This window comes from Protopterus annectens, chromosome 6.part0 (assembly GCF_019279795.1).
Source record: "Protopterus annectens isolate FY-2018-M chromosome 6.part0, PAN1.0, whole genome shotgun sequence".
NCBI lineage: Eukaryota > Metazoa > Chordata > Ceratodontiformes > Protopteridae > Protopterus > Protopterus annectens.
The window spans coordinates 613427043-613451419 of NC_056737.1; the positions used below are offsets into that span (position 1 = coordinate 613427043).

At 41.8% G+C, this 24377-nt stretch overlaps 1 protein-coding gene across 1 annotated transcript in view; it reads left to right on the plus strand.

Moving 5' to 3' along the window:
- Positions 1-19319, plus strand: part of LOC122803872 (kelch domain-containing protein 2-like) — a 599698-nt gene extending 580379 nt beyond the window's left edge. The window contains exon 11 of the mRNA XM_044073552.1: positions 18857-19319. Within this exon, the coding sequence (XP_043929487.1) occupies positions 18857-18980 (124 nt within the window). The 3' untranslated portion in view covers positions 18981-19319. The remainder of the gene's footprint in view (positions 1-18856) is intronic.
- The last annotated feature ends 5058 nt before the right edge of the window (positions 19320-24377 follow it).

The window sequence follows — 24377 nt, forward strand, 5'->3', positions numbered from 1 at the left end:
TATATTGGAGGAGCCAGAGGGTCTTCCTCAGATTTTAGTCAGGGAAGAGGTTCTATCGAGGTACGTCTGGGGTCAGATCCACTACGTGATGTGCAAACAGGGGCCTGCTTTTCATGATCGAACTTTCAAATGTTCGACTTTCATATTGCCGAGACCATACGATCAAACATTTAAAAGAGCGAACATGTAAAAAAAAAAAAAAAAATCAAACAAAAAAAAATAAACTAAATGTTTCTAGCAGGGGGGGCAAGCCCCCAGCACCCCCGCTATTTAAATATGCCAACTCCGAGGTTGCACTACATTGTGGAAGAAGGGAAATTTTCTCGTTCCATGCTGGATGGAGATCTCCATTCAGACTGTTCAAACTTTTAAAAGTTCTATCATGTAGTCTCGGCCATATGAAAGTCAAGCTTTTAAAAGTTCGATGATCTGAAGGGGACTCGCAAACAGATATACCTAAGAAAAAGAAGCACAAGCTAAAGTATCTTGCTGCTGCTGCTTCTCCTTCTGATCCTAGAGACCTTCAACAGGAAAAGTACAATTTTTCCCCAGGGTCTTTTTAAGGTAACAATGTCCACAAAGGCTCTCCAGTTTGCTTCTTCCTTTTCCGCTGCTTTTCTCCCCAAAAGAGACAAAGAAAGTCATTTTCAGAAAAAGAAGATTCCCAGTCTGAACTAGACTCTTAAGTTTACTCTTCTCAAATTCATCCCCAATGAGATTTGAGTCTGAAGAGGATGATACTATGTCCCTATTGGCATTTCATTTGGAGACACTATACTAAAAATGATGCAACACTTTCATTGGGAAGGCAAACAAGTCTCAGATAATCAAAAGAGATTCTATGACCTGCTGAATATGGGAGTCCCTAAACCTTCATCAATCCTGCCAGTCTTCAAAGCTTTACAGCATGCTGCTGCGTCTGTTTCTGCTTCACCTAACTCTAAATCTAACCCTCCTGTCTGTAAAAAACAAGGTACCAGACACCCATGTGTTTCTTTATAAAAACCCTTCCTCTGACCCTCGCAGTGATTTTGGTTGAATCTGATAAACCAACCAAGTTACTCCCATCCATAATGCCCTTCCCACTGACAGAGAGGAAGGCTGTAGATCATTATTAGGAAATAAAAATGTTGTGCCTCTGCTACATTTGCTTTCAGGGCTGTAAACTATGAAACTCACATGTCCAGATAATCTTTTGGCTATTATGAGTAACATGATTAAGCTTCCAACAGACTTGCTTGATTAAGGCATTAAAACGTCTTTATTTTTCTCTCCCTAATTCCACTTACCAAGTAGCTAGGCATTCTTTCAAATGCAATTGTTATGTAGCTGACATACTCCTGAGCTACAAGAGCTGCAGGTTGAGTTTTAAGAAGGCACTCTCAACAACAAATTATTATATGCTTCTGTTAAGACATCTCTTTTTGGTACAGCTGCTGCAGATCTCTTAAAAACTTGCAGAAGAGAGAAGATTATACAGGATTTTAAGCAAATCATCCTGTCTCCTGTTCCTAAGATCTAAATTATCTGTTCTTAGTCAGATTCCTTTTATCATAAAGAAAAAAAAGCAGCAACAAAAAGTAAAACAAAAAAAATTATCAAAAAGTCATCCCAGGACAAACCCAAGTCAGATTTTAAGGGACATAAAGTTTTTTTTTCCAGACAAATCCCACAACTTGCAACCGTCTCCCCCCCACCCCCCACCCTCTCTGCTTTCCCCTCATTTCCACTCTTTCAATCAGTTTTTCTTTCACTTCTTGTATGGCAACTTCAGATAAATGGACACTTAACATCATTCATAAAGGATACAGTCTCACTTGGCTCTGTCTGCCTACCCATTTAGATATCCCATAAGTGCCTCCAAACCAAGAAAATCTAATTTTTCCCATTTTGAAAGCACTGTTTCTTCAGGGAACCATAGAACCAGTTCCCACTCATCAACAAAGAAAATATTTTTATTTAAGAGTTTTCCAAGTCCCATGAAAAGAAGGTACATGGAAGACCTATCCTGGCTTTCAGTTCTCAACACCTTTCTAAAGGGTCCCAAAGTTCAAAATGCTTTCTTCGGTTTTTGCTTTGGACAATTCTTCCTCAAGCTTTTTTTTTTTTTTTTTGTTACCCTGAATATCAAAGATGCAGACCTGCACATTCCCATTCATCCACACCACAAGAAAATTAAGATTCTGTACCTGAGAATCTCATTTTCAGTTGTCTGGTTTGCCCTTTGGTCTTTACAACTCCAAGAGCATTTACAAAATGTGAAGCCCCATTCATAACCTTTTTGTTGGCTCCAGTGTATTCATATTTACCTTACCTGGACGTTCTTCTTCTCCAAGCTACATTAAGTAACAAACTTCTGGATCTGAAGTTCACTATACATCTTTATCTTCACTTGGGTTTCACAATATGGAAAAATCTATTCTTCCATCTCAGGATATGTTTTTTTCTGGGTTGCTGTCTGAACAGTGTTTTAATGATGGCATCATTTTAATGGGTCTATGTTACATATTCGAACGCTTAAATGTTCGGATTGCTAAAGGTTGACCTTTAGTGATCGAACATTCAAAAGTTCGAATATGTAAAAAAATAATATTAAAAAAAGGAAATGGCTTAAGCAGGGGGGCAAGCCCCCCCTGCACCCCCCACACCCCTCACTACTGAAATATACCAACTCCGAGATCGCAATTCAGTGCGCTACAATGCGGAAATGGAAAATTTCCCATTCCCTACATTCACCTAAGCTTGCCCCCCTGCTTACACCCTTTAGTTTTTTTTTTTTTTAAATTTTTATTTATATTCGAACATTTAAATGTTCAATCACTAAAGGTCGACCTTTAGCGATTCGAACAGTTAAGCATTCGAATATGTAATATACACCTTTTTCACAGGACAAACTTGAATACCTGATCGCCTTATTCCAGTCTCCTCTTCCTATAGACTGGATCTCCGCAAGAGAGAGATTGAGAGCCCTGTGCCTTAGGGTCTTTCCTTCCAACAGTTTTTCATACTTGTTTACAGTTGCTGGCCAAAGTAGGGTACACCTTTACATTTCCCCTTCTTTTTGTTGTTTCCTTATTTTCTTCCTTTTCCTTCCCTTTATCTAGGGCAAGAATTTTCCCATCATACATCCCTTATGTACCATTTTACATTCTCGGACTTTGGACATTTTTTCAGAGGTATGGCTTGAGAGGAAGATAAACCCAATCTTTGGTATACTGGCTGGACATAGGGTGTCCTTGACAGGATTCTTCCCATAGGTAGTGAATACTGCAGCAATGATTCATTCGGACATCTACTGTTACGGAAAAAGTCTTGTGCAACTATAGTATACCACATACATGAATCATTGGTGGTTATGTTTGATAAAAATTTAAGTACTGGTCATATGGCCAAGGATTGAATAATTTGCATGAAGCACCTATACATATAGGCTAGGTCTGAGAGGACGAACTAGAGAAGCTTAACTTCTATTATATGGAAGCACTTTGAATATGTATTACAATTTTGATAAAGACAGATAAATGTGGTAATCAATTGATGCTGCACAGCATGGTTTCATAAAGGGAGTTCAGTACTTAACAAGTTTAATATCCTTTTATAATGTTATATCTAAACATTTAGGTCAAAGGATAAACAGTTTAAATACTTGGATCTGAGCAAGGCCTTTGATATGTTACCACCTATTATCATATACAGACTTCACCACCTGAGAATCCATATGTGATACAGTGGATTTACAAAATGGTTGAGTGGTAGCAGACAAGAGGGAGTAATATATGAAGAAGTATCTAATTGGATACAAATAAATTCAGGTGTACCTCAGGGATTTGTACTGGGGCCAGTATTGTTTAACATGGTTTTATGCGACAAACATTAAGAATGAGGCATTAATGCAATTAGGACTGTTGTTTAGCACAATAAAAACACAATGAGAATTGGAATTATATCCTTTGTATATGTCTATCGTTAGGCCTACTCTTGAGCACAACTTGGATTTTTTTTTTGCCATTTAACAGGAGATCTGTAAAAACTGCAACTCAGAGGATATTTATGTTTCACTTATGTAGTATATACTGAAAACTTCATAAATTGTAGTTATTCAATTTAGAGTATAGATATCTTAGGGATAAGTTATGTCTTGCATTTAAAGCTGTGGGTTCTGTTGGATTAAGAGTTGATGAGGTTTTGTAATTAAAACAGAACTGTATAACATATGACATATAATAGAAGCAGGACCAGGAAAAAGGACACTTGCTTATGCCAACGTGTTCCATATTTATGGATAAATGTACTATTGAACACATCTATTGCAGTATCACTTAATGTCTTTAAAATAAGTGTAGATGATGACTATAGTAATTAGAAAGTATGTGCATGGGTTAAAGGAATCTGTATTCTTTGTGATGGCCTTGCAGCTTAATTGCAGAAAGATCCAGACTTTGAATCTATGAAGCAGCATGCAAACAAAACTTTTTAACAAATCTATGTCTAGACAGACAGCATTAGGTAGGATACACTTTAATAATTCTGATTTGAAACATGCCAGATCAAATTAATCTTGTGTTATTGGTAATAAGTGTTCTTCATTTTGTTCCATTGAACAAAGCTATTGATGAAACCAGACATATCCCATAGACTTTAGCCCATTGAGCTCTGCCTCCTCTACCTATAATCCCTTACTCTTCAGAACTATCTTGTATCTTGTTTGCTGCCATTCCTGGTTTACAGTGTGGATGAGTGCTCCTGCCTTTTTGTATCCTTTTCTGGATTTTAGCTGGATTTTCGTCCTCTGTCTTGTTTGTGCTTGTTACAGATAGCTGGTTTGGTTTTAGTGTTAGTGTGTAGTTTGTTTTTTGTTTTGTTGTTAGGTTAAGTTCTCTGTCACCTGGCGAGTCTTCTTCGGCCTCCTGCAGCAAAGGGATTCATCAGCTTGGTCATCCTGCTCAGTTGGACATTTAGGACCCACAAAGTTGGAATAGTTGATAGTCAACCAGGGCCTAGGATATTGAGGCAAAGTTATTGATGATCCTTATTTTAGGATTGTTGCTTCCACTCAGGGCCTCTGCTCTGGATAGTTCTGCTCTGGTCTTGGCTTCAGGGCAGGCTGGAGCAGCCATTGGGTCTGATGTGTGTTCAGGGTCTTTGGATCCTAGGTCCACCAGATCTGGTAGGCCCATGTCAGTTTCTGTCTATGTTGTTTAAAGCATATTCTCCAGCAGGAGAAGGAGTAGTAGTGATCATGCTCAGCCATTGTCTCCCTCTCTTCAGCATCTTCTCTTGTGGATATGACTGGACCTGTTCTGGGACAGCTCACCCTGGGAGGTCTCCAATCTGCCCTTTTTTAGGGCCCCCAACCTCTGCTGCACCCCCCCCCTGGATTCTCAAAGGTGTGAGGTTTTGGACAAGAGGTGGTGCAAGAGGAAGCAGAGGAGTCCCTCATTGAGGACACTGACCTCAAGGAAAGAAAGGGGTCTCCAAACTCTTTTGGTGACCTATTTAGAGTTGCTTTGTCAATGAGAGGGATGGGCCACTGAAGCCCCATCTCCTGAAGTAATTTTTTCTGGAAGCTTTTTGGGGTGGGCCCATCCACTTCTTGGGTGGTTTCCTCTTCAAATGCTGTTATTAACCCAGTGTCTCAGATGTTATGGAATGAGCCAGATAGGGTGGAACAAATCCCTGAGAAGTCCAAAAAGATTCCCCTGCCAAGAACCAGCAAAACTGGAGTAAGGGTCTGGCTGTAGATGGTATTGTGGTGGCAGCAACCAGTAAAAAGGAGGGCTCGGAACAGAGCTTCTCAATTCATCCCTTGAATAGGGAATCTTGGGAGTTGGACCAATTAGGGAAGTGTTCTTACTCCTCAGTCACCTTTGCACTGAGGGCTTTGAACTATTTAGCTCATTTAACCAGACATCAGCATGAAACTGGGTCAGAAGTGTCAAGGGGGAATTAAGACTCAGCAGACTCCAGAGTCTCGGATGACCTTGGAGACTCAGATGTCCACTTTGCAGTCATCTGCCAACATGTCCATGTGTCTGCTGTCTAATGCAGCTGTTAGCATGTCCTGAGCTGCTGACGGCATTGCCATGTGTTGCCACACTGGCATAAGACTGTGTAACATTGTGGACTGCTTCAAGACAGCTCTTAATAATGCCCCCTTTGTCAGCTCCTCTCTTTTTGGGCCCAAGGTTAAGGGCATGTTAACCAGAAGTGAGCAGGAGGGGAAAAAGACCGTCTGCCATTGGAGTGCATTCTGTATCCCTCAATGGACCTTTTCTAGGAACCAGAAGGGGAAGACACCCCCCCCCCTTTTTTTTTTTTTTTTTTTTTTTTTTTAGGAAAGTGCATCAGTCATTCCAGGAAGCTTCTCCTGAGAGTTCTTCACCAATTCTGAGGGTAACCGCAGGAGCAGAAATCACATTGGACTCCATCTGCTTGGCAGGGCTGTACTGCAAAATCAGAGAGGGTTGGCCAACTGTCACTGGAGGCAGTTGGGGGTCACTTGGCTCAACATTCAAAAGCTTGGGGAGGCCATCACCTTGGATGCTTGGATGTTGGGAGCCATATCCAGAAGATATACAGTTCTATTTCTGGATACTACAAATTTAAATTTCAGACATCTCCTAGATGTGCCATCCTGTCAGAGAAAGGATGTGGCCATCAAAATCCAGAAGTTAGAAAACCGAGTTTTCCAAGAGGTGCCACCAGACCAGAACAGATCTGGGATCTATTCAAGATTCTTTTTAGTTTCAAAGAAAAAGAAGGACGTCAGGCCAATTTTGGATTTGAGCAGGTTGAATCATTTTGTCAAGCAGACCAAATTTTGGATGGTCATAGTGCAGTCCATTCTGCCTCTCTTGAGGAAGGACAACTGGGTGTTCTCAATCAATTTCAAGGATGCCTACCATCATATAAAGACTGTGAGGCACTCCAGAAGTTTTCTGTGCATCTGTCTGGGAGCCAGTCATATTCAATTCCAAGTGCTCCTCTTTGTTCTCAGCACTGCTGATAGGTGTTCACCAAGTGGCAGTCATGGCAGCCTTGCGTAGGCTGCAGGGGTTTCAGGTCTTTCCTTACCTGGACAATTGTGTCTTAACTGCCTCCATGATGGCATCATTGATCAGAGCCAGGGACACCTTACACTAGCTGTGCAGATCCTTGGGATCACAGTAAAATATCAGAAATCCAGTTTTCTTCATATGGAGTAGGTAGTTTATAAGTTGCCACTTGGAAACAGTTTATTAGATTGCAAGGCTTTCAGTCTCCAGAGTGTCAGTCCTGTTGGGTCTTGCTCTTTTGTTGCTTTCATGCCAGAAACCCCCAGTTGTTCTTTTTCTCAGGCTCTTGGGACACATGGTGGCTGCCACTTGCTTGGTTCCCCTTGCATGACTTCTGCACTGGACATTGGCTGTGCAGCAATCTTATCTGACACACCCAATGGAGTTTCCGTTTGCATTGACAGAGGTCTGTCAGAATAAAATCCGGTGGTGGATGGAGTCTGCTTTGGTGTCTACCAGGAGACCAGTTGTTGTTTGCCCTCCTGTGGTCACAGTCACAACAGATGCATGTCTTGAAGGGTGGGGTTGCATTTCACGGGAAGGACAGTCCAAGGGACCTGGTCTGATAAAGAGGCCAGTCTTCACATAAATGTCTTTGGGATTGATCCTCATTGCATTACAGACTTTTTCAGGACATTCTCCCCAAGAGTGTAAGTTAATTTCACACCAACAACCTGTCTGTGATGTGGTACTTGAGCAAACAGGGGGAACTGGTTCATACCCTCTTTGTCAAGAGGCCATGAGAGTTTGGCAATGGTGATTTCATCTCAGTGATTTTTGGTTGCAATGCACATCCCAGGGAGATATAACATCTTAGCAGACAATTTGAGCAGGACCCCCCTTTTTCTACGTGCATGGTACCTGAATCCAAGAGTATCCACTCAGATTTTTCAGTGCTGGAGCACTCCATGTTGCAATCTTTTTGCATCCCCGTACAACACCAAGTGCACCAGCTATTGTGCCTTAGTCCCTCCTCAGGGACAGTCACCCAGGGACACTCTTACATATGCTAGGCCCCAGGGTTTCCTTTACACCTATGTCCTGGCTCCACCGCTACTAAAGTTTCTTCATAAGACAGCCCATTGCAGAGTGACTGTAATCGTCATTGCCCCCTTCTGTACCCTTTAGGTGTGGCTCCCCTTCCTTTGGCATCTTCAGAAGTACTGCCTTGGGTCTTGGATCCCATTCCAGATCTGATCTTTCTCCTAATGGGTCAGTCTAGACTTCCCTAACCCTCAGACTCTAAAGATGACTGCATGGTTCCTCCAATTCTCTTGATGGCCCAAAAACCCAAGCTTTCCAACAGAATGATGTGTGTTCTGTCTTCTCAGAAGCTGTCTACAAGTAAGGTGTATGCCAGTAAGTGGAAATGTTTTGCTTCTTGGGCTACCTCTAAGGGGTCGGATCCCTTTTCAGTCCTCTTAAAGATTGTTTTTGACTTCCTGGCAGATGTGTTTCCCTCATGCTCTAGTTATTCTGCTATTAAGGTGCATTTGAAAGCCATTTCCAATTTCCACATTCGTAGAGATAATACGTTTTTAGTGGCTTTCAGAATTCCAGAGCTTTCCTCAAGGATAACTTTTTGTTATGTCCTGTGGTGAAGTACCTTATCCCTTCATAGTATTTGCCTTTCATGCTCCAGCTGTTGGCTGTGCATCCCTTTGAACCTTCTGCTGTGACTAATTTGACGTTGTTATCTTGGAAGACCTTATTCTTGGTGGTGGTTACTTCCACCAAGTGGGTGTCAGAGTTGCAAGCCCCTCTCATCAGTATCTCCTTACTTCGTTTTTCATAAAGAACAGGGTCTCTTTTTACATGAACCCTTAATTTCTTCTTCCTAAGGTGGCTGTGGAGCACAATTTGAACCAATCCGTTCATTTACTTTTTTTTTTCCCAAGCTTTCCAACAAGGGGAATACTTTCTGCATTGCCTCAGTGTTCACACACAATTGATGTTGTATTTGGCTAGAACAAAATCTTTCAGAAACTCTATAAACAGTTTTATTTCATTTTCAAAGGCCTGATTGAGCATACCAGTGTCTGAGGTTACTCTCTCCAAGTGGATGTCTGATTGTATTTCTTTTGGGTACAGTATGAAAGGAAAGCCCTTGCACAGTAATTCAAAAAGGTCATTCTACTAGAGCAAATGCTACTTCTGCAACATTTTTCTCCAGTGTTCCTTGAATGACATTTGTGCAGCTGCTACCTGGGTGCATCCGCACACCTGTGTATCCCACTACAAATGGAGCATTCAGTCTGAATCCAGGTATTCCTTTGGTTCCTCTGTATTGCACAATATACTTCCTTGAGACCTCACTATGGTTTTACACGGCTGGGAACTCTGTTTCACAAGTTTAATCCAGAAGAAAAAGACAACATCGGACACAAAAGTTATGTGCTTAACATAATGATAGATCTGTATTGTATCTCTCAGTCTGATTCTATCTTCCCTCACTCCAACGCCCACCTTTTTGGTTAACCTGTTGACAGTAGGATGACAGAGTCAAGGAGAGCTTTCCTCTTACCTTCTGTGCTGGGGTCCTTCATGTGTTTTGCCCGTGGTGTTTAAGCATTGTCACTTTGAGGAAGTGTGGGGCAAACTGAGTTTGAAGTAGTCCTGAGGAGCAAGGTTTATGGATGGAGGAGGTGAAGCTTAACCAGGTAAAGTCTATGGAATGTGGCTGGTCTTGGATCCAAGTCAGATCGATAACCCACAGGTTGAACCAGATAGAAAGAGGCAACACACATCTGTCATCATGGTAAGTACATAACTTTCATTTCTTGTGTTTGCTGAAATTCTTAAAAACTGTTGGGCTTTCTTGCACATTGATGCTTTAATGTAACACACTACATGTTCAGCCCAGTATCTTGTGTAAGAGAGGAGAAACTTGGCTGATATGCTCACACACAGCCAGGGATGGATACAGCACTAGACAACCTAGGCAATTGCCTCGGAGGTTCCACGTGTTTCGCAGTCATCACACTTGGGTTATCTGCCTGCAGGTAGCCCTCAGTTGGCCTGAATACCAGAGTCTTGGGATATCTGCGTCGGATGCAGTCGCCCCCTCCATGACGTCAGGTCGTCAGGGGTGTAAAACATGCAGCTGATGCCATTACATCAACTTTCGTGCCACGTGGGAGCCCGAAGCAGAAGCAGTTCGCAAGTGCAGGTCGGCCGCTACCTGAAATTTTTGTTTTTCGAGTTTCAAACCTGAAGTCTTCTAAAGCCAAGTACCCCGTTGGGGACCCATTTTTCTTGCTCTAACCGATGTCAGAAAAAGTTAACAATTGTCTTGCCTGTGGAAAGCAAACTCATGACAGAGATTTTCATTCATACTGCGTCACCTGTTTAGGTCCAGACCACGACATTCCTCGCTGTCGGTTTTGTGCCTTGTTCAATGCCCAAACTGTTCATCATCACATGGGCGCTGGAACCATAAAGCAAGGGGGAGGGGAGCCCCCCACTTTTGCAGATCATCCATACCTGCTAACTGTCCCGAATTACTTCTTTATTTTTTAATTATTTTTGTTTTTCGCACGTTAGCTGACGTCATCGTGTGTGAGATGACGTCAGCTCGTCAGGGCTACCAGCATGTCGGAGTTGAGCTTGCAGCGCACATATTTCCGGCTGGTTTTAAATGCTTTTGCGAGTGGGAACGGAATCAGAGAAGGATTTATTTTCAGAAGCTGCCTGGATAAAAGCTGCAGCTTATTTACTTGGAGGACTGAGGATGGAGTCTGGACTGGCTGTTGGGATTTATGGGAGATGTACCACAGACGTATATTATTTTCAGAGGTAGTAAGCTTCTGGGTGAACTGTGTGTGTGTGTGTGTGTGTGTGTGTGTGTGTGTGTGTGTGTGTGTGTGTGTGTGTGTGTGTGTGTCCAACGGAATACATCTGGTGGCTAGAGTTACTCAAGCTCAAGCCCTGTACCTTGGGTGCAGGTAAAAAGAGCCTAAAGTCCTTAGCCACCATCGCTTGTGAATTTATGCCTCATATTTTTGTTCTGTTCCTCTGGTTTTCAGGAGTGGTAAAACAAAACCTTTTATTCTAGTAATTTTCTAAGGTTATAAAAATCAGTATTTGAAATGTGTCCTTATTTTGGGGCTGTATTCCCCCATTATTGGCTTTGTTCTGTATTTTTGTGCTAAGAGGTTGAGAGCTATGGTGAGAAGTGAATTCACTAAATGATATGATGGGCATTTAAGTTTGTCTTCTTGTCTTTCAAAACACTGCTGGTTTAGCTTAGTGGTATGTTGCTCTGACTGTAGTGCACAGGGTTCTGGGTTCAAGACTTGGCAGTGAAATGCATGGTGGTAACACATTTTATGCAAGCAACTTTCTAAAATTATACAAGCAATGTTTAAAATGTGTCCCTGGGTTTTGCCCCCCCCCCCAAATTGAAAATAAGTTCAAGAAGCTGTGCAACATGCCTATGGCTTACACTATTGTGATTCTGTATTTATATATTGTGTGTAGAAGTAGACTGTTATCATGGAAATGTTCTGAATAGGGCAGTTTTGTCATTATTGGTGCATGCATTTTGCTTCATTGCTTACTGGAAGACTGTTCAAAACTACAGATTTAAAACGCATTCTAACAACTGGTGCTGTATTATACAAGGAATATAATTTAATACAATCAGGAAGGTGAATCAAGGAATGCATACATATGTGCATGGCCCTAAAAATGTGTTTGAAAACAGCCCAGAGGAAAGTGTGAAAGGCTCAAAATCATGGGCAAATTGTAAGCGTTACTGTTGTTACCAAAGCAATGGATGAAGGTAAAACAGTTCACACTGCATTACCTTGACCTGGCCAAGCCTTTTGACACAATCCCCTACTCAGGTGTAGTACAAAAGATGAATAATGTAGAAGCAAACACTTATATCACCAGCTGCATTACCAGCTTGGCTCACAGGATGCAGAAGATCAAAACGGGAAGAGACCAGTCACCAATGGAGTCTCCCCCATGGTTCGGTGCTGAGACTTTTTCTATTTGGCATATACATCTCAAAAGTAAAAGGAAATACCAAAGAGCTTTGGCCAGCTAAGTTTGAGATGACTGCAAGCTAGGAGAAATTATTGAATCCCCAAATGACGTAACCATCATGCAGGAAGGTTTGTCCCAAATAATTGGTTTCAAAATCATGAAAATCCCCTCTGAAAACTGATCCATTTGTTTGGCATTTGGGAACTTGTGTGTACAGTGACATAACCTTTGACCAGCATGTGCCCAGAGTCATAAGAAAGCCTTTCTATATTGCACAGCTTATAAACAAATTGATTGTGACTAGATCTAGAGATGTTGCTGTCCCCCTTTACAAAGCTCTCATTATGTCAATCTTTTTGTATAATGCCCACTTTGGCATGTATCTGTCCAGCCCCATGCAACAATTGGAATACCTTCAGAGATACTTTACTAAAAGGATACAAGTCCTAAACAATAGGTCTTGCATGGGCCACCTCAAAGATTTATTACTATACTCAGTATCCTACAGAGTGTTTAGAGGTGACATGTCTGGCATACAAAGCATCCTCCAACATAATACAGATGGACCTACTTAACATCAGCAAGTCAAATGGCATCAGAAAAACTCAGTCCAGGTACCTAGACTGAATGTTGTGGAGAGATGAATATATAATGTTAAGTTGTCAATCTCGCCTTCATTCTTGCTTGATGGGTTGAGTCACTTTTACCAGCTCGAGGCAGCCCCATATCCCATGATGCTGAGGTCCTCCTTTTACGAGCACCTGGTAAGTGATTCACTACTTTGATTTTTAAGCCCCTTTTTGCTAAAAACCCTTTAATTTTTAGTTTTAAGTTAATTATATAGATTTTCTGACAGAAAATCCCTGTCTCTACTAATTTTTTTTTTTTTTAGTCAAACTTTACCCATCCCCCCTGTTAGGGTGTGTGTGTGTGTTTTTCTAGTAATACCTTTTTGGTATTTTATTTAATTTAATTCAATTCTTGACTGGTGTGTGTGTGTGTTGTGAAACACCATGTCAAAGGAGAGGGTCTCAGGCGTGCTGTCAGAAGATGTCTCTGACAGACGGTCACACTTCTGCCTGGGGCCTCTTCACCTGCAGGACTCCTGTGCTATTTGTCATTCCTTCAGCCAGAGAGTCCTGCAGGAAAGACGAACAAGCTGATACTTAGGGGCCATCTAAATCAGCCAAATTTCAAAGGCCCAGGCTTCTGTGTCTAAGCCCGGCGCCTCTCCGACCGACTTGAGTCGAGATGAGTCGGCTGAGCCCTGGCTGATTCTGGCTGTTCGGCACCCGATGGCTATCTTCCTGTCGGCTCCAATAAGTCTTCGGCTCCAACAGGATCTATAGTATCGGTTCCGATGGCTCATTCCAGGAAGAGGTCGAGGTCTCCTTCCTTGGAGCCGATACTTTCGATCTTCAAGGTCATCCAGACTTTCAGACCATGACCTAGAGAGAGTGGTCAGCAGATTACTTAAGTCACAGGTACTGGCCCAAATGTTACATAGTCCGTCTCAACAGACGACTGTTGGTCCACAGTTCCTCCTTCAACTCTACCCCAGAGCTTGGAGTTGGAGTCTTCGAATGGTTACTGCTATGGCTGGAGGACAGATACCGCTTCTGTTCCTTCAGCCTCTACTCTTATCTCCTCTTGAGACCTTCCTTAGAGGGATTCGGGCTTCCATGGTCTCCTCCGAGGGGTGAGTGGCATCGGACCCTTGTCGAGCCTCGGCCTGTGAGCTCGGCTCCGACATCTGCCTCGGAGACTTGTGGTCCCTGGAGTTCCTAGTTCTTGAACGGGTTCTCTCGGACCTGCCTGGGAGGAGCAGTGATGAAGAGTGTACTGGCCACTGGTATCAGTCAGCAGTCTGTTCCTCTATAGTGCCTGTTGACATCTCTGCCACTTCTCTTGCTACAGGACCCAGAGATCCTCCGCCTCAGGTTTCCCCATTGATTCTCCTGATGTTTGAGATCCTCCTAGGAAGAGGACTTGTAGAAACATGTAGACTTCCCGAGTCTGTCACTTGGATACTGACTTTGATGAGTCAGAGGGATCCCCTAGATCCCCTCTGAGGATGTCTCCTTCTCAGACATCCTAGAACTCCTTAAACAGAGGAAACTGGCCCACCAACAGTCCCTCTGAGGATGAGTCAGTATACCTTTGGATCTCGGCCCTCCACCTCCTGGGTGTCTCTGCCTATGCAGGTTGCTCCTGACTCTGTAGAGCCAGTCCCTAGGAGGCCTTCAAAATTTATCACTGCCCGGGTGACAAGCAATTCCTCACTAAGGGTGTAAGGAACTTGCAGATCCTTGTCCATCCTCCTAATAAGGACTCTAGGACCATGGATAGGTACGGTGTTTTGATGCTCAGCGACCTTTGCTCGCTGAATTACCTATGTCACTTCACCAGACTCCAGAGGGATATCCTTAAGGAGCTGGGTGAAGTAGTACAGGATCCTACAGCTGCAGGAGCTCAAGAAAAGATTGCAGCTAGGAACCCTTAATTCCATTGCAAACTCCTCCATGCGGCTAATATCATATGCTGCTGATGGAGATACAGGTGTGGCTCTTAGCTGGATGCGGCTATGTGATTTTGCAGATCCCTTCAAGGCATCCTTCACAAATTCTCCCTTTGATGGGTCAGCTTTGTTTGGCCCTCAGGTGAAGGAAACTTTGACCAGGTGCGAACAGGACGGCAAGACTCTTTCTGGAGTCCATTTTTCCACCCCTTCTAGACCTTATCCCAAAGGACAGAAAGGTGGAAAATGTGGTTCAATCCCAAGGAGTCATTCACGTGGTCAGTTTACCCCTAGAGGCAGAGGGGTAACAACAACAGCCTAGAGGCAGAGGGGTCCAAAACCAGGGAAACAGAGAGCCTCTCTCTGACAAGCCCTTTCAGCATCCCTGAGATGTTGGCTGTCCCTCCTTGGAGGCAGTCAGAAGCCTGGCATTCCCTCACTCAAGACAGATGGGTACAGTCGATCATATCCAAGGGTTACATAATTCCTTTCGAGGAAAGTCCTTTCCCCTCAAATTCCCTTCCAGATGTACCACCGGTCTGAAATTGCAGAGTTAGAAGTCTCAAAACTACTGCAAAAGAGCCATTCAGCCAGTTACAACAGACCATTCAGAGCCGGAATCTACTCAAGGTTCTTTTGGTCCCCGGAGACTGGAGACCAATATTGGATCTCAGCAGACTCAACAAGTCTGTGAGGAAGACAAGATTCGAATGGTCACTCTTCAGTCAATTCTGCCCTTCTTACAGAAGGACAACTGGATGTGCTCAATAGATCTTCAGGATCTATCACATCAAAATTCACAGGAGATTTCTCCGCTTCGGCTGGGGTCCAGTCATTTCCAGTTCAGAGCCCTCCCTTTGGTCTCACTACAGCCCCAGAGTGTTCACCAAATGCATGGCAGTGGTCACGGCTCACCTGACAGGTGCTGGCTCCTGTCAGCCACCACCAGGCATCAGCGATTACACAATAAATCTTTGTTCTCATTTGGGCATCTCGATCAACCCTGCCAGTCTATTACCTTCATAGGCAAACTTAAACACTGTTCGGATGTCAGCTACCCTTACAGATCAAAGAGTTTCAGACATTCAGAGTCATCTCAGGATCATTCTGGCCAACAAGAAATTACAGGCCAGAATGGTTCTAAAGGTATTAGGTCTCATGGCTGCGGCCATTACTCTTCTTCTTCAGTGGATGCTGTTCACACAATGGTCATACCAACAACTTACCAGATTCTGGTGACACAGACTAAGAGCATCTTGCTTGGTGGATCACATCTCCTCAGGTTCACCAAGGCAGGTACTTTCCCATCCCGATAGCCACTGTCACCACGGATGCCTCCCTGATCGGGTGGGGGTCATTATCAGGGCAGGATGGTTCATGGGGCGTGGCAGCCGTTCGAGTACCATCTGCACATAAATGTCCTGGAGGTGAGAGCAGTGCTTTTAACGTTGCAAGCCCTCAACGACTTTCTTCACAGACAACATGTCTGTAGTTTGGTATATCAACAAACAGGGTGGAACCAAGTCCTAGACTATGGCAATGGGCGATCTCCTCTCATCGGTTTCTGGTAGCAACGCATATCCCTGGGAAAACCAACTTTATAGCGGACAGATTGAGCAGAGCTATTCTCATGCCTCGTGGTCTCTCAAGCAATCTATAGCGGAAGAGATTTTTCTGGAATTCTTTTGCTACTCCCCAAAACAGCAAATGTCCAGACTTCTTCTGCCTCTTCCCTCTATCAGGCCATCCAGGATTGGCCCCAGGGCCTTCTTTATGCCTTCCTCCATTTCCTCTGATCCCTCAGGTTATCCAGAAAGCTACCGCTTTGAGAGCCAAATTGATTCTCATTGCCCCTTACTGGCCTCGACAAGTTTGGTTCCCCTCCATCATCACCTTTTGGTGCAGCCGTGGCATCTGGACCCAGTGCCAGATCTTCTGATTCACCAATCGGGTCAGCTGCACTGGTCAATCCCTTCTCTCAACCTCACAGCATGGTTGCTCCACTTCCTTCCTTAGCCAGGCTTCCTTTGATCTCTAACCCAGTTAGAGACATCATAGAAATCCTCTACCAGGAGGATTTATACAAGCAAATGGAAACGTTTCTCTTATTGGGCTAAGGCCAAGAATATTGATCCTTTTACTGCCCCTGTTCAGGCAGTCCTGGACTTCTTAGCAGAGATTTTTCATGCAGGCTCCTCTTCTTCCACAGTCAGAGTTCAATTGGCTGCTATTTCCAATTTTCATGTCGGGATAGCAGATCATAATATTATGTCCCATAGGCTCTGCAGGGCCTTCTTGAAAGGAATTTTCCTACTAAAGCCTCCAATCAGAATCCTCCTCCTCAGTGGGATCTAAATTTAGTGCTGACATCCTTGATTCTTCCCCTTGAGCCAGCTGTTTCTTGTTCCTGAAATATCTTTCTTGGAAAACTTTATTCCTAGTGGCTATTACGGTGTCTGAACTTCATGCTCTTTTCGTTTAGACCTATTTGGTTTTCACAAAGACAGAGTATCTTTGAGAACTAACCCAACCTTTTTGCCTAAGGTCGCTTCAAAGAACAATTTGAATCAATCCATTGATCTCCTGTATTTTTCCCTAACTATTCAGATAGAGCTGAACAAAAGCTACATTATCTTGATGTCCACCGTCAACTTAGATATTATTTGGACAGAACAAAAAATTTAGAAAATCTGATCAACTTTTTGTTTCCTATGCGGATAATAAAAAGGCCTTCCTGTTTCTAAAGTGACCTTGTCCAGATGGCTTTCTTGGTCATCTCTGAAATTTATCTGCTCAGGGGAAAACAGCTGTGCTCAAAACCTAAAGCACATTCAACTAGGAGCTTAGCTACTTCTACAGCTTTTCAAGCTAGACTTCCTTTAGACACTATTTGTGCAGCGCCACTTGGGCCACTCCTCACACTTTTGTTTCCCATTACAAATTGGACTTGGCCTCCAGGGACAGAGCCAGTTTTGGCTCTACAGTCCTCAAGAGTTTGTTCCATTGAGCCACCCAGGATAGAGGTGCTAGGACGTGGTCCCATCAAGCAAGAATGATTGACAACTCCATGTTAGTTGTCTTCTCGCCTTCTCCCTGGCCTGGACAGACCTTGTTATAAGAAACTGTTATGCTGAAGACCATTCAGACCTGGTCCTTCTTCCATCTGTAAGTTTTCTTTCTTCCTTTGGGAAGTATTTTATGCTTGGTGCTATTGCCCTTTGTCATCAAACGAGATCTGGGTACTTACCGCCTTGCATCATGGGATATGGGGCTGCCTCGAGCTGGTAAAAGTGACTCTCGAGCTTAGCAAGTGCTGAGTTGGAGCCAAGAAAGAAGGCGAGAGAAGACAACTAACATGGAACGTTATGGTAGGTACATAACTTATTATTACATAGGCTACCACTGTTCCGGAGCAGACTATCCATAAAAATAAAGCAAAGCTTATCCATCCATATTCAAATGCAACTTGGATCTAAGGATGGGTACTAGAAAATGTACTCCAGTATTTCCCCTCATGCCATTAATGGATAGAGGCAGTGCCTAAATGCTGCATTCCTTACACTGCCCCCTCAAGTCATCTATGTTATGATCACAGTTGTTCTCACTAAGGCTAATATAAAATTAGCAGCCGTGGGGATAGCTAAGACCAATCAGAAAATGTTAATTCAAACACCAACCCTTTTTAGTTCACGAAGTGCCCCTGTCACCCTCCACAGTCTTTAACAGCTTCCGGCGCCTATGCAGTTGACCATGATCTGGCTCTACACACAGCTGTTGTTAGTTTAGTGATTGTGAAGAGCAGATATTACTGTAAAATTAATGTTCCTGTGGCAAATGTGTTTGTTATCCAAATGCAGATTGACAGCTTGCCTTACTTAATGGTCTTAGTTTCAAAGTTGGAGGAAAATTTGTTTGTGATTTTGCACAGGTGCCCTGTGACTTCTATTGGTGAAACAAAAAGGAAATTTATGCATGAAGACAGTTTCTAAATATTGCTCTAATTTACTTAAAATGTTACTAGAACAACAGTTTTCTGTTTTGACATTTCTGAGCAGTAAGAGGTATGAAACTGTAAGCTGGCATTATTGATTGACTGTAATAAGTGATTTACCAGGGGAAATATAATTATGAGGGACAGGGTGAAAATGGGTGGCAAAAATCTGAGACAGTTGAAAGTTATGATTTTGCTAAGGTGCCACACGATTTTAAGTTTATGTATTTAGAATAAATTATTGCTTTTTAGTATTGTATTTTTTATTTATTTAATGTTTTTTTTCTTTTACTTCTGAAGGTTATGCCTTGAAGCAGTGATATGTCACAAAGACACACTATCTAGTTCGTGGGACTGTCTTCCAAAGCACTTGCTTCTGAGTGTCTGTCAGAGAGTTGGCAGCAGCAACACATCTGGCTCATGAGACTTGTATTTTTGTGCATTTTAACTGAATTTGCTTGTATTTTCAGTTGAAATGTTTACACATTATTTCTTTATGAAAAGAGAATTTTCTGTTACAGTGGTATATATTGCTAAAAGATGATCAAATATCGTCATTTGTAAATTATATGTAAACATTTTGTTAGTTTGTATACTTGTAGCATAGAGAATATATTTTTGTGTAAAGACTTGATTTTCTGTAAATAAATGCATATGCAATATGTACATTAACTGAAAGCATCTGTAAAATTGACATAGTAAACAAGTGCTTGTGGCTTACATTGATGTCCATAGTTTTTATTAAAACTCTTTATTGCTGATACCTAGAGATGTTTCTTGTCGGCTCTAAAAGAATATCAAGTCGGTATATTTAAGGCCATAGATTGTATTGTTAATTATCAATGTTTGACAAGTGTTGCTTGAGATTTTATGATCCTATGTGGATTGTTATGACTTTAATGTGACATTAGAAACTTTCATGATAAATCTTAGTATGAATATGCATATTGCTGCTTCTGGCATGAAGAAGCATTATACTAAGGTCAGGTAAGGGTACAGAATGGCCATTTAAGCTCTTATAAATTTCAAATTAATAACCTGTGCATCATTTTCATCATAATGTTATTACCATTTCTACAGAATAGAAAAATGTGTCTAAATCATATTTTTTTTTTGTGGAAAATATAAAGAGCTGATGACCAGTAACAGACTATAACTTTGAAATGAAGATGATATTGAAAAAGTTTGAAATTGTATAATGAAAAAAGAGTTTGATTCAGAAAGGTTACCACAGGATGTACACCTCACCGTAATCATTTCCAATTCAGAGACGGCCCTATCCTGGTGCTTTATCACAAAGATGTACAGCACTGCAGTAGGCTCTCCCTACAGCCCTGCTAAATGTAATGATGCATTCTCTAGGAGAGAGGTAAATGTTAATTAGCCATGTGCACAGAAATTCCTGCAGTAAGGCAGTTATGCAGCCAAGCATTTCAGACACCTGCTTAGCTATGTAAAGTGCTATGGCCACTTACGATTGCTTATGTTAACAAAGAGCCAAAAGTTCATGTTCACCCATCCCTGTAGAGTTTCATGGACAGATAGTGTTGGGGATGGGTGGGTATGTGTATGTGTCTGCTTGGAAAGTCACACTAGGGGAGTTGTTGAATCACTAGGCTAGGTATGGGTGAATGGGTGTGTGCGTCTGTGACTGGTATTGGATGATGTGTGTCTATATGTGCATGCATGAATGAATGTGTGTCTGTGAGTGGGCAGTCATGCCTCCATACTCACCTAAACTAATAATCAAATTCAGAAATCTGGGTGGGGGGGTCACTAGACACCAGGGATACTCTTCATAACGTGTCTTTAAGGCATTTAGAAAATAAAAAAAGAAAGATTATTTTGGTAGGGGTAACACCAAACACCAGTGATACTCTGCATGTTGTGCCTTAGTGACACTTAAAAATCAGAGTGGGTCAGGAGTGAACATTAGACTGCAGAGTTACTCTACATATATTGTGCCCTAAAGGCACTAAAAAGATTCAAACCCTGTACTCTTCCACCTTTCACAGAGAATATTAGTCCTGTGTGCAACCACTTCACTTCTGGGATGCTTGAAAATATAACCCGTGTATAAAGATATGTAAAGTATAATGGGGAAAATGTTTCAAACCCTATACCCATGATACAGAAAGTGGCAGCATTAAGCAGTTAATGTAGCCAAGGTTATTTTATATAAGAAGTATGAAATTCTAATATCTGGCATAATTCAATGATTAAACAATCTGTGAGTTATGATGGAAATGGTATCTATAGGAGACAACAGCAAGAGTGTGTCCTTGTGAGGGGAGGCATTGTTACAAAGCCAAGGAAGAGCATTAGATCACATCAGTGTGGATATTTAAATTATTACTGGGACTCAAAAACAATAAAGGATTACATCGAGCATCACTAAGCACTGTATATATAGTAAGAAGAATGAAATTCTAATGTCTAGCATTATTTACTGAATGTAAGGATATGTAATTTACGTGGACAAAGCAATACAAAGACATTGAGGACATTCAGCTAGGTATGTCAGTGTGTGTTTGATTGTGTGTGGGAAATTGAATGGGGGGGTGACTATGCCAATGAGATGCATGTACACCAGTGTTAACTACCCCAGGAATGTGCTGATTTGCATTCCCAATAGTTAAGAGCTATTCAGAGACATGCAAATAGCCAATAATGAGGTCTCTTCACACTGTGACCAACATGCCTCTTAATCTCACATCACTGTAACATGCAAACAGCCCCTTTCTACCACCCATCTTACTGCCAATGCTGGGATGCTTTCTGAATCTCAGGGAAAGTGTTATAGGAAGAGATAAAATGAACTTGAAGGAGGTAGTAGCCATCATAAATAAAGGGGAGGTGGATGCCATATTAAGTTTATAAAGGTGTGCAACATGAATAATTGTGGAAGATTCTGGCTGCATATGAAGTAGGAAAAATTGGTGAAGTTTTTTCAGACTGTTTATAGAAATACATGGGTGAATGGATGAATAAGTAAGAACATAAAATAGGTAAAGGAGTACATTAGGGATGTCCACTGGATAGTCTTACTTAATTTAATGGTAATTGCAATGGTACCGCATGCAAATGGCAAAATGGGTGGAGCATGTAGAAAATATCAGGGAAAGTATATCTATTGATTTTAGGTTTTACAGATGACTAAAGTTTTTTTTGATTGTGTTTTTTACCTTCACTGTGTGTTGACCATCAGTGGATTTTCCCCTTCATGAAGATGACGATCAAACAGGAATTGTCATCTAGACCAACATTAAAAGGCACTTCACAATGTTTTTCTTTTTTTCCCCCCTCCCTGGCCCTAACTGTGCACATGCAGCTAGGCACCAGGGAGAGGCATATAGTGGGTTGCTTTTGAGAATATCCCGTCTGTTTCTGCAGGGGATGTTCCCTCCAAGTGGCTCTGCTCTTCTCCCTGGAATATTTCCACCAGGGGGATTTCAATGCCCAGTGACCCACCCAAGTGCATATGCACCTGTCCTACACCACTCTAGGAAAGGTAAGCAGGCCAAACCTCTGTCAGCCTGTCTCCTCGAGGGCCAGGGCCACTAATCAAATCCTGGTCGCCTGTTTTTTTCAGTAAGGACTCCATGCTTTTGTGGTTCAATAAATGAGATAGAAATATGTTTGCAATTTATAATATTAGCACTAAATAAAGAAAAATGTCAGGGATGTGGGGATACTGTTAATTTTTGAGGAGTTTGTTCCTAAGAAGGTTATTTTGGGTCTAGAAGTAGATTACGAGGGAGACGTATTTCATGAACAAAGGGAACTTCACTGCAGGGAGTAATAGGTTTTATTCAGTTAATGAAAACTTCTATGTTGAGGTTTTGGTAAAATATATTTTTATTTAATTTGGTTGTGTTGAGGCAATTAAGTTATACTCACAGAGTTTTCATTATTGTCAGCAGGTAAGGAAAAATAAGTGAGATAATTTTTGGAGTTTTATGAAGAACTAGAATAAATACCCTATAAAAGGGCATTTTTATTATGAAAGGGAGTTGGGATTAATCAGTCTAGAATGAACATAGTATTGTTACAGATTTACTGGGTTATGAAAGTGATGAAATATGAAGGAATGAGTATTTTATGAAAAGTTTTGTTGATAACATAGTGCAAAGATATGAATACATTAGGAAGGCAGAAAATGAAGAAAATGGTTGGAGGAGAATTAGATGAATATAAGAAAGCATTTTTGTTAGATTTAAAGAATGTGCAGACAATAAGAAAACAGTGGTTTAAACTTATTTTTTAGTCAGGAGGTAAGAATGACTTACCCAAGACCCCACTACCAATTTGTCAAACACTTTTTTCAATAGAATTATGGACCTGAATCCCAGTTCCTTTGTTTTCCCTCCCAAATCTGCAAGAAAAGAAAAGTTGGAATGAAAGCTTCAGTCTTGACCCCCTACCCTCCTATTTGCCTCACCGCCAGTGAGCGATTCTGCCTTGTTGGGTTCCTGAGACCACTCATCAGTTTCTCTTTCTCTCCCTGTGGTACTGCTCCTCGGAAAGACATTAAGGACCAATTGACCGGTACAATCCTGTACATCTGTTTCACTGTCCTCTTCAGGCAAGGGAGAACCACTCTTGTTGGCATCAGAGGAGGGAGCAGATGCTATTTGTTCACAAAACTTCTCTTGAGGAGCTTGGTTCCCTGGGAAAATGCTATTTTCAGAGCAGCCTTTTTCTGTGGGTTTGCCAAGGAAAAGGAAACCTAAATTTAGGCATTTTTTTCTCCTGTATCCCCATAACCTAGGACAGAAAAAGTGGATTGCTATGTTTTGTCAAAGGTTTAAAGAATCTGAATCTTTACACACTGAGTTTTCCTTTCATTGAAAAATAAAGATTTCCCTGTCTTTCAGATTCAGATTTTTAGTCTGAGGGACAGGAATTAAACTTTAGTCTGTGTTTCTCAAGTTACTGCTTCACAGAGCAGGACATCTGACTCTGAGGAAAGTTTTTTTTCTTTAGATTGCCTACCTAAACAGTTGTCTTCAAATGAAACTGTTGCCAGAATGAATGTTATTCCAGTAGGAATGAAAAGAAATACTAGAGTCACAGTTAAGATGAGGTGATTTCCTGGAGGTGGGTTTTCATCAACCTACAGCTGTTCCTTCTGTTTTGCCAGAGTTAGAGGAGGTTTTCCTTGCAGACAACAGTTTGCCTTATCAGAATCCCCTCCCGAGAAGTCTGATAAATTATACAAGGTTCCCCACACCTACAATACTTTTTCCCAACCCACAGCAGACCATGCAGTGCTTTTTCTAATAAGGTCATCTGCCAAACACCTTTTGGCATCTAACCCTTTTCATTCTGGCAAAGATGGGAAAATCTTTGATAGGTTTGGGAGAAAAGTTTATACTACTTCAGCTTAGCTTTAGAATAGTGAATGGTCAGGCTCACATTTCTAAGTTTCTGCTGGCTTCTTTTTGCAGTATGAGAAAGATAATTGCTGACCTCCCTTTTTGAGAGACTAAGACATCTCTGAATTCTTTAATATCTTCTGTGTCTTGAGCAACCAAACACACACTAAAATATTCTTATGACTGACCCTGCTGATACTGTTTCTAGAACAGCTGCCACTGAGTCAGTGATGAGAAGATTTGCCTTTCTGTATTCTCAGAATTTACCAGAGGATGTCAAAGCTTAGCTGAATGCTGTTTTGGATAAATAATTATTGTTTGGTCCTTCCTCTGCTGAGGTTCTCAAAAGATTTGATGAAGGGGGATTAATTAAGGGGGTTACCCAGATTTTTCAACTTTTTGTTCTAAAATATAGGGAAAGTTAGCTTCCAGTTTCATTTTCC